Here is a 13,507-nt window from a genome sequence, read left to right on the forward strand (position 1 = left end):
TCATCAAGTTGTTTGATGTGGTTCATGATATAAATAAAAAAGAAACAAATAAACAAACGAACGAATGAACAAACAAATGAACAAACAAACGACTCCATTAAAACTTAAAAATTAAAACACTAAAGATCGTGCGGAACAGCTCTAACTGGTTTGATCGAAAACCAAGATGAAGGAATATACGAACCATTTCCACAGATACAACAACAGCAACATCAGCAACAACATCAACAACAACATCAACAGCAACAACCATATGCATCATTTGTTAATGCCAACACAACTGAAAACGTCTTTGAAAACACAAGCTGCAACAACAACGTTGAAGATGATGGAGCAGTTGGCAATTTTGAAGGATCAACTTATATCGATTTGTTGCGCCAACAAAAACAACAACAAGTTTATGAACAACAACAACAACAAATTTATGAACAACAACAACAGCAGCAACAAGTTTATGAACAACAACAACAAATTTATGAACAACAACAACAAATTTACGAACAACAACAGCAGCAACAAATTTACGAACAACAACAAATTTACGAGCAACAGCAACAACAACAGCTGATACTTGAGCAACAACAACGACAATTACTATTGTTAGAGCAGCAAAAAATGTTAGAACAACAACAACAATTTCAAATGCATCTGCAACAACAACAACAACTCACAAACAACCAACAATATGACAGCGAGCAACAGCTAATGCAACAACAACAATATTATCAAAAACAACAGCAACAACAGTATTTTCAACAGCAACAACAACAACAAAATCAGCAACAACTTTTTCAACACCAACAGATGCAAATTCAGCAACAATATCAAATTAACCAGCAACAACAACAGCAACAACAGCAACAACAACAACAACAGCAACAACAACAACAGCAACAACAACAACAGCAAATTCCTAACGTTTGGAACCCATTAACCAAACAAAGTAAAAATTATTTTCTCTTTATTTAATTACGTCTTTTACATACGCCATCATCATCGTAGTCATCACCATCACCTTATTCATCATACGTAATCACCATTTTGTCATCGTCACCATCTTATTCACCATCGCCAGGCAAGCCAGCCAGCAGCATCAATAACATCATCACGACAACAACAACAACAACAACAATGATAATGACGTCATCGTCGGCGTCATCACGTGCCATCATGTCGGACACTGTGAAGATGTGCCGCGTCATCATGGAGCTCATCGAAACTGAGAGGCAATACGTGCAAGTCTGTTGTTGTTGTTGTTGTTGTTGTTGGTGGTGGTGATGATGATGTTGTTGTTGTTATTGTTGTTGTTGTTGATGATGATGATGATGATCATGAGATGATGATGATGGTGATGATGGCGATTTTTTTCCAAAGGACTTGAATTGCCTGATCGAATGGTATCTCGAACCGTTGAAAAATGAAAAGATCGATGGTCAGTTGATGTTGTTGTTGTTGATGATGATGTTGTTGATGATGTTGTTGTTGATGTTGTTGTTGTTGTTGTTGTTGATGTTGTTGTTGATGATGTTGTTGTTGTTGTTGTTGATGTTGTTGTTGATGATGTTGTTGTTGTTGATGTTGTTGTTGTTGATGTTGTTGTTGTTGATGATGTTGTTGTTGATGATCAGCCGTCTCCATGCAAATAACCAACCAACCAATCAACCAGCCAGCCAACAAACAAACCAGCAACCAATCAGAAATCTCTCATATCAACCAATCATTTGCATAACCATAAACCGGTCGCTTAAACATTTAACCAACCAATCACAACTGACTGACCAACCAACCAACCAATCGCAACTGACCAACCAATCACAACTGACTGACCAACCAACCAACCAATCGCAACTGACCAACCAATCGCAACTGACCAACCAACCGACCGATGAATCAGGCATTGAGGAGATAGAGCAGTTGTTCGGCAACATCCAGGAAATAGTTCACTTCCAGAAGATGTTCACTCAGAGTTTGGAGGCCGCCATTGATAAAGAGATCAACCAACACACAGACCCTGACAAGGAGAATATTAATTTCAAAGTCGGTTTGCCACTATTATTATCATCATATGTCTGACAATTTTGAATTATGTTTGTAAATTAGTAATAAACAACTTCATCGTCATCACCACCATCATCATCATCATCATCACAGAAAATCTTGCTGGCACTTGGCAGTGCGTTCCTCTACTACGCTCATCACTTCAAACTTTACAGTTCCTTTTGCGCCAGCCACTCCAAAGCCCAAAAAATTCTGCTAGCTGGTAATGATGATGATGATGCTGATGGTGCTGATGATGATGATGATGATGCACAAACACACATCCTCACAAACACACGCGAACACTCACTCGCACACCAGACAACAACTCCTCGCTCCAAGACTTCCTAAAATCGCACAACCCCATGCAACAACACTCCGTGGCCCTGGAGTCCTATCTCATCAAACCCATCCAGCGGATCCTCAAGTACCCTCTCCTACTCAGGCAGCTGAAGGACCTCACTGACGTCAACAGCGATGAACATGACCATCTTAAAGGTTGTTTCAGTTTTCAATTTGATTTGTTCGTTCGTTCGTCCGTTCGTTCGTTCGTTCATCACCGTCATCACGATCAACCCCTCCTCCCTCGTAGAAGCCCTCCACGGCATGGAAGCAGTGGCAGAGCACATCAACGAGATGCAGAAAATTTATGAAGAGCACGGTGTGGTGCTGGACGAGCTGGCCAAACAATACAAAGACAGCAATCCAAATGAGAGGGTTATATTTCAATTTTTATGTTCGCAACTTTTTAAAATCATGGCAAATTTTATCTGACATTTTAAGCGAAATTAAAAATTTTAAATCTGATCATCATCTTGTTCTTTGTCTTTATCATCTTATTCGTCATCTTCTTTGCCCTCACCGCCACCACAACAAAGCAGGGTCTGGATTTGAACGTGGGTGAACTGCAAATGTACGGAACAGTAAACTGGTTGAACGCAAGCAGTGAGCTCGGGAAGATGAAGCGAGGGATGGAGCTGCTGACACTTCTTTTCATCTTCCGAACTGGGGTGGTTCTTATGGCGCAGGAGAAAGTCAAGGGGAAGAGGAAAATGAAGGTGGTGATGATGCGACGATGGTGATGATGGTGGTTTGATAATGTGTATTGTGATATGATATGTGCAAAGGTGACTTTAACGATGAAGTTTTTTATCCATCATCTTCCCAAACATTTCTTACAGTCCAATCAAAATCGTCTGGCCCCCTTCCTCTCTGACGTCACGAACGGATCAGGGATGGGCGGCACTCGCTACAAGACAGCCATTCCAGTGGATCAGTTGCAGGTGAGGTTGATGGTTGGCGACGCCCACGAGTGCCACGGCATTTGGGAGATGATTCACTGTGGATCACGTGACGAGGAAGATGGTCGAGCTGGCAGGCCGGAAAAAGTTTACCAGTTCGCAAGTTCGCAGGAAGCGAGGAGAGATTTTATAAAAACCATCCACTCATCCATCAGGGAGAGTGTTCAACAACAACCGCAACAACAAGTTTGTTTCCAACAACAATATTTTCAACAACAACAGCATGGCAAAAAATCAAGCCAGGTTGTTGAATTTCAACAGCAGCAGCAACAAATTCCATCGACATCTGCCACCGAATCACAACAACAACAACAACAACGACCAACAAAATCGTCTTTGAAGCAGTCTAAACCAGACACACACGAACAACTACAACAACATCCTTATCAACATCGTCCGTACAAACAGCATAGAAACATAATCATAGACTCGAGACAACAACAACATCAGCAACAGCAGCAAAACTTCAGATCATCATACAACACATATTTCAGCACGTCACACAGAAATCCTACGATCTCTTCAAACACCTTGCAACAACCCACGACGTCTGACAGACATGATGGCCACAGCAGCAAGTACTCATCTCAAACACTCCAACATTACCAGCAGCCACAAAGCTACCAACAGCAGCAGTATTACCAACAGCAGCGTCAACAACAGCCCGCCAGATCCAGTTCTCCAGTTTGGAAGCCGCGATCGAGCATAAAAGTACCGCCAGCAACATCACAAAACATCAGCAGCGTTCAAGACGACGATATGGTAGTTATATCTGATTTTGAAAAAGCTGCAATGCTAACAGCAGTAACCTCTGCACCACCGCTAACGACGACTTCAAACGTGGTCATCAAACAGAGGGTGGCATTCCTCATCCCCAACAACAGCAGGTTCATCGAGGACACGGACTGCTGAACCGAACAGAAATTAATATCAATCAGATTGTAAATTATATCGGTATTACAATTACGAAAGATCTATCGATAATTATTTTCATATAAATGAGTAACTCGATGCAAATCAATCTAAATCTAAAATTCAGTTTTTATGTAAAAGTATTTTTGTACATTCCAACCAGCGTTTGTAATATGCGAATTCCGAATTTGCATACAGCAAGTTTATGTTTGAAGAACGATGCAACAAACACAACTTGAATGAAACTTTGACAGCCGACAAGCACACGAAACTTTTTCAATTCAATACTGCCTCTCTGCCATTCGATTTTAATGACATTCTGCTGATGAATGCCACTACTTACAAACAATCCCATTGCATTATTTAAGGGTTGTAAGACTAATTGTAGTAGTAAACTATGTCTAAGGCCTGATCTAGAATGAACTGCAAACAGGCAAATGTTGTACATTTATAAAGATACAACAGTTTTCAATGTTATTACAGACAAGTGCATAAAATTTCATTTCTTTAGTAGCGTGGCGTCAAATTAGATAATCCTTACATACTGCTGATGCAAATTAAACTCATCATCATCTTTCAATCTACGTTAATTCCAACGAGCAACATTTAAACACAAAAACACTGGCCCAACACGCTCACATTAAGTCAACCCGAACACATTCATCCCATTAGAAACTTGTGAACAGCGGACCAAAAAAGACATTGATACCTTGTCCAGTAACATTTGAATTACAAACACACCGTATCCATTCTTTCTTCTAATTGTTTCGTAATTGTAAAACGTATGTCTTCTTCTCATAGTCAGTATACACTTATTAAATTTATTTCAAATTATAAATTTTGCCCGGAGTATTAAATAAAATTACATATCGCACGTCTTCCGGTTGCATCAAACTATCGAACAAATAGTTAAAACAAACTACAAGTGTTAAGATAAATAGGTAGGTCGGTAGGTAATTAATTATAATTAATTGCTAGTTAACATTGTCAACAAGAAAGAAGAATTTCACAAACAAATCTTTCCAATTTATTAAATTTATTTGAAAAACTTTCAAACAATACAAATCGCATCAAAGATAGATAGATACATCTGTTTGTATCCACCAATCAATCACATTGCTGTTCCATAGAAATATAATCAACCATCAATCAATCAATCGATGAACATGAAGATAGACAGCAGCAGTTCAGTTGTGTCTGGCTTGAATCCTTCTGTCCCTTTCTTCAGCAATGGTCAGTCTAACACCCTTGCCAGCAGGCAGAGAGACCCAGGGTTTGTTGCCCTTGCCAATTATGAACACGTTGTTCAACCTGTGGTGGCGGAGGTTATTTCAAATTAGATGGGAAGGTAGATTGCGACAATCACGCATCACAAAATATTCATGTCATGTGAGAAGGCAAGAAACAAATAATGAGTCCAAGTAAAGAATAAATAAATATGACAACGAAGGACCTTGTGGCGAAGACATGTCCGGTGGGATCCTTGATGTGGACAATGTCAAACGAGCCAGGATGTCGTTCCCTGTGCGTGACCGCAACCGACACGCCAACATTGTGTCCTCCAGTGATCATGCACACATTACCTGGTTAGGTAGAAAAAGGCGGTCAAAAAGTTACCATGGATTTCAAGTTTAACAGATGAAGTGGCAAAAAACTTTTATAGGTGATGTTTTTAATATGAATTAAAAAAATAACTGCACACCTGGGTCAAACTTGATGAAGTCTCAATCCTTTCCAGTTGCTATGTTCACTTTAACGGTGTCATTAACTTTGATGAGTGGATCTGGAAATCTGATCGTACGCCCATCACTGGTTACCAAACTTGGAATTCCTTTCAAACCAATCAAGATCTTCTTCACCTTGCACAGTTTGTACTAAATGTGTGGACAAACAACAATTATTTCAAAATATAGAAGCACAGTTAAATTGTGAAAAAATTTCAAAATTTAAATTTGAAAAAGAGACTTTGGCTTCCTCAGATTGGATTCTGTGAACAGCAAATCTCCCCTTGGCATCGTAGATCAGCCTGAAGTTTTCGTTTGTCCTTTCAATGCTGATGACATCTGCATATCAATCATTTCAAATTATTTCATTCATTGTCTGCATTTAAAACATCTTCCAACCAGTTAGGCACATATAATTAAACTGGGATGCGACTAACTTTAAAAAACATAATACAGATGAGCAAAAATAAATGTGCAGTATCTGAATTCAGATGTGTATGAAACGCCACCTGTCACATTCGACACAACTCGATATTTAATCTTGCATCGTTTTATTCCAAGTTACCATGCTTAGCTCATTCAGAACTATTGATAACTAAGAGATCAATCAATGCTTTCTTGTGTGAATATTGGACAACTAATTAATAACAGATAAACAAGTAACCAACCCATGAAACCAGCTGGGTACGTTTTATCAGTTCTGACTTTTCCATCGACCTTCACCAGTCGTTGTTTCAGAATTTTTTTAACCTCTTCATAGGTCAATGCATACTTTAATCTGTTTCTCAAAAAGATGACTAATGGCAGACATTCTCTTAACTTATGTGGCCCACAACTTGGTCTCGGAGCCTAAATAATGTGTGGATGTTAAAATTCTATTACAAATACAAAAAAAACAATGTGACAAGAATGTACTTACAAATACTCCACCAAGCTTGTCCAACATCCAATGCTTGGGAGCGACAACACGCTTCAGATGCTTGCGAGGCCCGCGAACCTGTCAACATTAAATTTAATTAAATTTAAGTTTAAATTAGTTAAATTAATTAAATTTTAAATTGAAATGAGTTCAACAACCAAAGCAACAAATACAATATCACTAATGATCTAATTGATTCTACAGCGTGAAACGCTATTTAACAAAACAACATGATCCAAACTAATTTTTTTAATTAAATTCAGATATAAAATAAATGAATGCTGCACGCAATGTGGTCCAACATTGTGATCACATTAACATAGAGAGCACGCGGACGGGTTTGGAAATATTTATGCGTTAAAAATAAACTTTAGATAAACTTTTACAACAGATTAAACTGATCAGATGAATACATTTCAAAGATTTTTGCGTAATTGAAATTTAATTAACAAAAATGAAAAAACTAATCGAAGACCAACCATGATTGATTAACGTGAAAGGGAAAAAGAAATAAACAAAGACTAAATATAATTTCTTAGTTTACAAAAAATCATTTAGCGCTTGTCAGGAACTGTTTTATTCGTCCGAAAACTTCCGCATCAAAAATAAGATATAGACCTTATTTCTTTGCTTTTTTTAAAGAAAATAACACAGATATAGCCTAGTAGCAATAGAAAACATTACCTAAAGCAGAGAATGTTGAATATTAATATAAAAATCAAACCCGTTGAACAAAAGTTGAATAAACGCAAACCATTTTGATTATTAAAATCACAGAAACACCGAATATAAAAAAAAAACAAACAATTTGAAACAAATAAACCATTCTGCAAATGTATAGTTCTGTCAGGCACATATATACTGAGGCCCCAATATGGCTAAAATTATAAATAAACTTATAAACTAAATAAGCATACTAAAGAATTAGAACTAAGAGAATGTTTAAAAATGACATTGGCGCAAAAAAGTGAGAAAAGAAAAAGTGTCAGAGAATTTGGTTTCATCCGTTTGGCAAATTTTTTATGTCAACATATCACACTTGACCATATAAGGAAGTTTGTAAAGAATTATCGCATCATATCTTCCTCAACATCATCGTCATCTTAATTTAAATAATCCTCACAGCAGTCACACATAGACCTTGAACCATGCCAGCAAAATAGTTCAATATTTACCCTATAAATTTAAATGAAATTTTATATCAGATAATATCTAAATAGGACTATTCACGTACAGTGCTTAAATGTGCGGTGTGTGCGTGTGTGTGTGTTTGTGTGTTTAAGTGTACGAGTGCAAATCTATTTATCATAAATGCCAATTTTGTAGTACATGTTTAATACATATTTATATACACATTTTATATACACATGCATGCATGCATACACACACACACCACACACGCACATACATACATATAAATAATATTCTATAAATATATTCTATAATTATGGTCTATTACCAACATTTACATATAAATAAACACACACACACACATGAAAATATGCAGTCAAACTGTAATGATAAAAAATTATAAACAAAGGAAAAGAGAAAAATGTTCATTGTAAACATATCAATCCATATATCACAGCCTGCAAATGTTGTTATGTAAGCAGTGACATCAACAACAAGTGACAATAACAACAACAATGATATGAAACAGTTAATGATGTGATCGATTGAAAGGAATATCATAGACGAAATGTATTTGAAATGGAAAGAGAGGAAGGAGTTAAACAGATGAAATGAAAGGTGAAAACAAAATTTAAAAACAACAACAACCATCAAACAAACAAACAAACAAGCAAACAAAACATCATCAACAACAACAACAAAACACCAACAGCAATTGAAAAGGTGTAAAAATGAGATGAATGAATTGAAGATTTGTATAGAACGAACAATGAGACGAACGAATTGGAAATTTGTCTAAAGCGAAAGGCAGAAGAAAAAAAGGCCTCAAAGACGACGAGATTCTTAAAAGGATACAGACGATAATATATAATTAACATTGAATATATTATTATAATTATTATCACTAGCATATTCGATACATCTAATCAATAATAAACTGAGTAAATTATTCATCAAATATTTAAATGATTGTTAAAATAAATATGCAAATTAGCAAAGTTATAAATTAGGGAATGATGTATAAATTAACCAATGAGATAGATACGAAAGAACAAAATAGAAAGGATGAAAATGTGTTGAAATTTAAAACATCGACTCAGTTTATATAAAAAGCGTTTAAATCTATACCGAAGCAGCGAGTGAATGAACAAAAAATTTAATAACTTCAAGGAATGAGTGAGAAAGAACGATTGGATGAACAAAAGAATGAACGGGTCAATAAAAAAAAACATGAACTAAAAATGAACAGATGGGTTGAAAAAATATCAGTGATAATGTATATTACAATCAATCAATCAATCAATCAATCAATCAATCAATCAATCAATCAATCAATCAATCAATCAATCAATCAATCAATCAATCAATCAATCAATCAATCAATCAATCAATCAATCAATCAATCAATCAATCAATCAATCAATCAATCAATCAATCAATCAATCAATCAATCAATCAATCAATCAATCAATCAATCAATCAATCAATCAATCAATCAATCAATCAATCAATCAATCAATCAATCAATCAATCAATCAATCAATCAATCAATCAATCAATCAATCAACCAATCAATCAGTCAGTCAATCAATCAACTGAATGATTGATTGACACAAATGATAAAGTTCTATGCATTAATATTCTCACTCATTCACTCACTCACTCACTCATTCGCTCACTCATCCATTGATGTTTTGAATCATCCCTTCAGATATATTAGCCCCATCATCATCGTCATCATCGCCGACAACATGAACATCACCAATAGACGTCATCATTAAACCATCCCCATGAATAAACTCGCAACCATCATCATCATCAATACTGCAACGACCAACGACATCATCACCATCACCACCACTTATGACATCAACATCACCACAACTATTTTTCTCCTTCCCCACGGCGGATGTATTTGAATAGGATGACATCATCATCCTCGTTGTTGTTGCCGTCGTTGGTGATGATGATGTCGGCGATGATGGTGACGTCACTGTCGAACGCCTCTGTAATTTTTCAAAATTCCGAGCTTTCTGGTAGAGAACGACCCCAACCAAAACCAAACAACTCCCAAAGCCACTCCAAAGTGTCACGTGGTTTCCGAAAATTGGAACCGACAGCCAGACTGCTACTCCACATTTCATTGTGTTGCAAATGCTGATGTGATTGTTGATGTGATTGTTGATGTGATTGTTGATGTGTTTGTTGATGTTTGTTTCAACTAGCGAATACATTGTTGTGAATGAAGTAATAAAAGTTCTGTATGCAAGTAGCGTAGGTAGACAAAATTACACGGAAACAAACACACACGTGCACAAACACAGATAAACGGATAAGCAATAAAACCTAATCTGAGGTACACATAACTCCTCCCACAAACCTATGAGTGACAGGTGACAAGAACTCCATGAGCAGCCAAGCCATGTAGGTCTGCAGGTAATAAGATATGCCGACAATTAACATAATCGCAAGGGACCGCCCACCCATGCTCATGAATATGTTAATGTCGAACAGGAAGAGAGAGAGTGGGATGATGGAGAGGAGGCCGGTTACGCTTGAGTACAATTGGAAATCCGAAGGACTATGATGGAAGTGATGATGGCGATGATGACGACTGAATGAATGAACGAACGAATGAAATCATGAATGAATGAATGAATGAATGAATGAATGAATGAATGAATGAATGAACCTATACCAACTTACTTCATCTTACTGCCCAGGAATATTTTGGAGAGAACGAACTGCAGACTGCCGGGAAGTATAATAGTGAATCTATATAATCTTCATCTTAACTCACCAACACCATCATCTTAACTCACAAGCATCATCATCATAATTCACCAACATCATCATCATAATTCACCAACACCATCATCTTAACTCACCAACATCATCATCATAACTCACCAACATCATCATCATTACTCACCAACATCATCATCATCATAACCCACCATTCGGCGACATTGGCAGCCAGAGCGGCAAGGAATCCGAGCCAGGTGAAGCTGATCTCAAAGATGCTGCAGAGCAACAGACCGACCATAATAGGGAGGATGGACGCCTGCTTCGAATCATCAAAGTGTCTGAGTCGATCCAAGTCGGAGATTTTTTGAGGACTCGGAGTCGGATATATTTCATCCGACTCCGCAAAGTTTTATGAATTAAAAAAAAATTATTTTTTATTCAAAATTAATTTTTTATGCCGTGAGATATATAGGCGCGTGGCAACATGCAAGCAATCACCTGAAAATAGATGAAAATAGGTGCTTTTATCAAAGGCAATCACTTTCATTTTTAAAAACTGGTGCTCCTTTTACGACAGTATGCGTAATGCAATGTTAACTGGCTTGAAAGCCATTGACGTATACAATTTTTCTAGATTTGCGCCCCAAGTACGATTGAATGAATAATTTTTCACGACTGTAACGTTGTGATAACCTATCCTACCCCTGGTTATTCTGGTGTTTCATTGTTTTAAGATGCTTTCGAAGTCGTCCACTAACTTTGATACACATTCAACGGATTATTTTGCTCATTGAATTATTTAATGTTTTTTCATATTTCTCAATTATTATTATGACACCAGGGGCTGGATTGCAACTACGAAAGATGAAAAAATGATTTGCCAGCTCTAAAAAGTTGCATCTTGCGACGCAGCAGGGATCCAACTCTGTAATTTAACAGTGCGACCGCCAGCAGTGCACAGCAGTGGATATGAAATCACATCTTTTAGCGTATTTTTAAGCGTAAATATGAAGTAATTTAACCGGAGGAAACCATTATATCGACTGATTTCAAATATTTTTGAAGTATTTTTTATTTGGTTGTGGAGGTATTTGAGTGAAATTATATGGCAAAAGTTGAAATAATTTTCTGAAAGTTGGAATCCGGAGTCGGAGTTGGAAAAATTAAAATCAGGGAGTCTGAAATATTTTCACCTAACTCCAACACACTGGTTATGACGATGATGATGACGACGACGACGATGATGTTGAGGATGGTAGTAATAATGATGATGGTGGTGACAATAAAAAAAAGATGATGGTAATGATGATGGTAGTGACGATGATGAAGAAAAAGCAAATGATGATAGATAAAAAGCAGATGACTATGATGAAGAAGAAATAGATGATGATGACGAAGAAGAAGCAGATGATGATGAAGAAGAAGATGATGATGATAATTTATCACCTGAGTAAGCACACCACTCTTTTCCTTGAGGACCACAAAAGAGATGACGACAGTGAAGAGGGGCGCAGAACTTTTGACAGTCTCCATGAACGACAATGCAACATGCTTCATAGACAGCAGGCCCATGTAGACCACCAACAATCTGCAATGGCGTTGTTGTTGTCACGATGTCATGATGTGGTGTTGGCCCATTGTGATGAAATGATCAATAATCAATATTATTATAGCAACATGCCTATAGTTAACCATAATAGAATAAAATATGTTTTAAAATTATTCTAAATATGAATATTTCTGATTAAGATGAGCAAAGATTTATAATCTTTGACCTCATGAATCCTATGATGACCATAGAAAAGTAAACATCTCTATTGAAATGACTTAAATCCTTATGTTGTGGGTACTTTGAATCATCACTTGGCTTCTTAGTTGGCAGTTGAATGTTGATGTAAGCCATAAAAGCTGATATGCCCAACTGGATGGCACCTAATTAGAAGGTTTTTTAAGGAAGTATTACTTTCCAATAATATATTCATTTTGTAAGTTTAATTTAATTTAATATTTTAAAAATTAATTTGAAAGAGAGATAAATCTAACAGAAGAAGAGGAGGTCAACATTCTGATGATCAATGACATGTTTGCTGAGAAAGATGGCGACAAAACTGAAAAAGTACCAAACGATGATAATTAAGATGGTTTCCACACTTTTAAATTTTTTCTTCAAACTGCCAGACTGATGTTGTTGTTGTTGCTGTTGAGGATGGCGATGATGATAATGGTGGAGATGATAATAATGATTGTTGTAAATGTTGGTTGAACTTATGTTGATGTTGTTATTTATTTCCTTTTCTGGGACAAATTTTTTCTGATGAATCATTGTTTCATTTATAATGAAAGTTGTTTGTTGGCTGTTGTTGATCACTCTGTTTTCTTGTAATTGTTCCTGCTGCTGCTGATGAGGTGGAAAGGAGAGAAATAAAAAATCCATATATATTATATTATAAAAGGCATAAATAAATAAATAAGATTAGTAGAGGAAGAAGAGTCCTGTTTTAGATTTCTGTTTGCAGTGAGACCTTCAAATTTAAAACTACCTTCCTCGAATGATTATTTATTGAGTAATTGGATGATTCTGATAGTCATATATAGTAAATAGAAAAGAGAGCTTCTTATTCTTTTTAAAAAGTTTCTTAGTAGTTGCTACTTAGTAGCAAGTAAGAGCTTAGCAACAACAAATTATTCATTTATACTTTCAATTTGAGCAAGAAGAGTTTAATAAAAAAATGAAA

The 13,507-nt window shown here is 36.3% G+C and overlaps 2 protein-coding genes across 2 annotated transcripts; one reads left to right on the plus strand and one right to left on the minus strand.

Moving 5' to 3' along the window:
- Positions 1 to 1,170: 1,170 nt before the first annotated feature.
- Positions 1,171 to 3,512, plus strand: HELRODRAFT_83887 (hypothetical protein; the record flags this gene model as incomplete). Its single annotated transcript, XM_009023784.1, has 8 exons — positions 1,171 to 1,239; positions 1,375 to 1,432; positions 1,895 to 2,037; positions 2,152 to 2,284; positions 2,380 to 2,535; positions 2,630 to 2,754; positions 2,919 to 3,095; positions 3,219 to 3,512. Coding segments are annotated over 8 exons (1,155 nt in total), but the record flags the coding sequence as incomplete, so codon positions are not given.
- A 1,760-nt stretch (positions 3,513 to 5,272) lies between these two features.
- Positions 5,273 to 7,453, minus strand: HELRODRAFT_185809 (hypothetical protein). Its single transcript, XM_009023960.1, has 6 exons — positions 7,373 to 7,453; positions 6,894 to 6,971; positions 6,643 to 6,823; positions 6,216 to 6,313; positions 5,990 to 6,124; positions 5,273 to 5,567 (listed from the first exon to the last, which is right to left on the minus strand). The coding sequence occupies exons 1-6, from the start codon at positions 7,373 to 7,375 to the stop codon at positions 5,490 to 5,492; spliced, it is 573 nt and encodes a 190-aa protein (XP_009022208.1). The 5' UTR covers positions 7,376 to 7,453; the 3' UTR covers positions 5,273 to 5,489.
- Positions 7,454 to 13,507: the final 6,054 nt, after the last annotated feature.

Source organism: Helobdella robusta (assembly GCF_000326865.2).
Source record: "Helobdella robusta unplaced genomic scaffold HELROscaffold_38, whole genome shotgun sequence".
Taxonomy (NCBI): Eukaryota; Metazoa; Annelida; class Clitellata; order Rhynchobdellida; family Glossiphoniidae; genus Helobdella; species Helobdella robusta.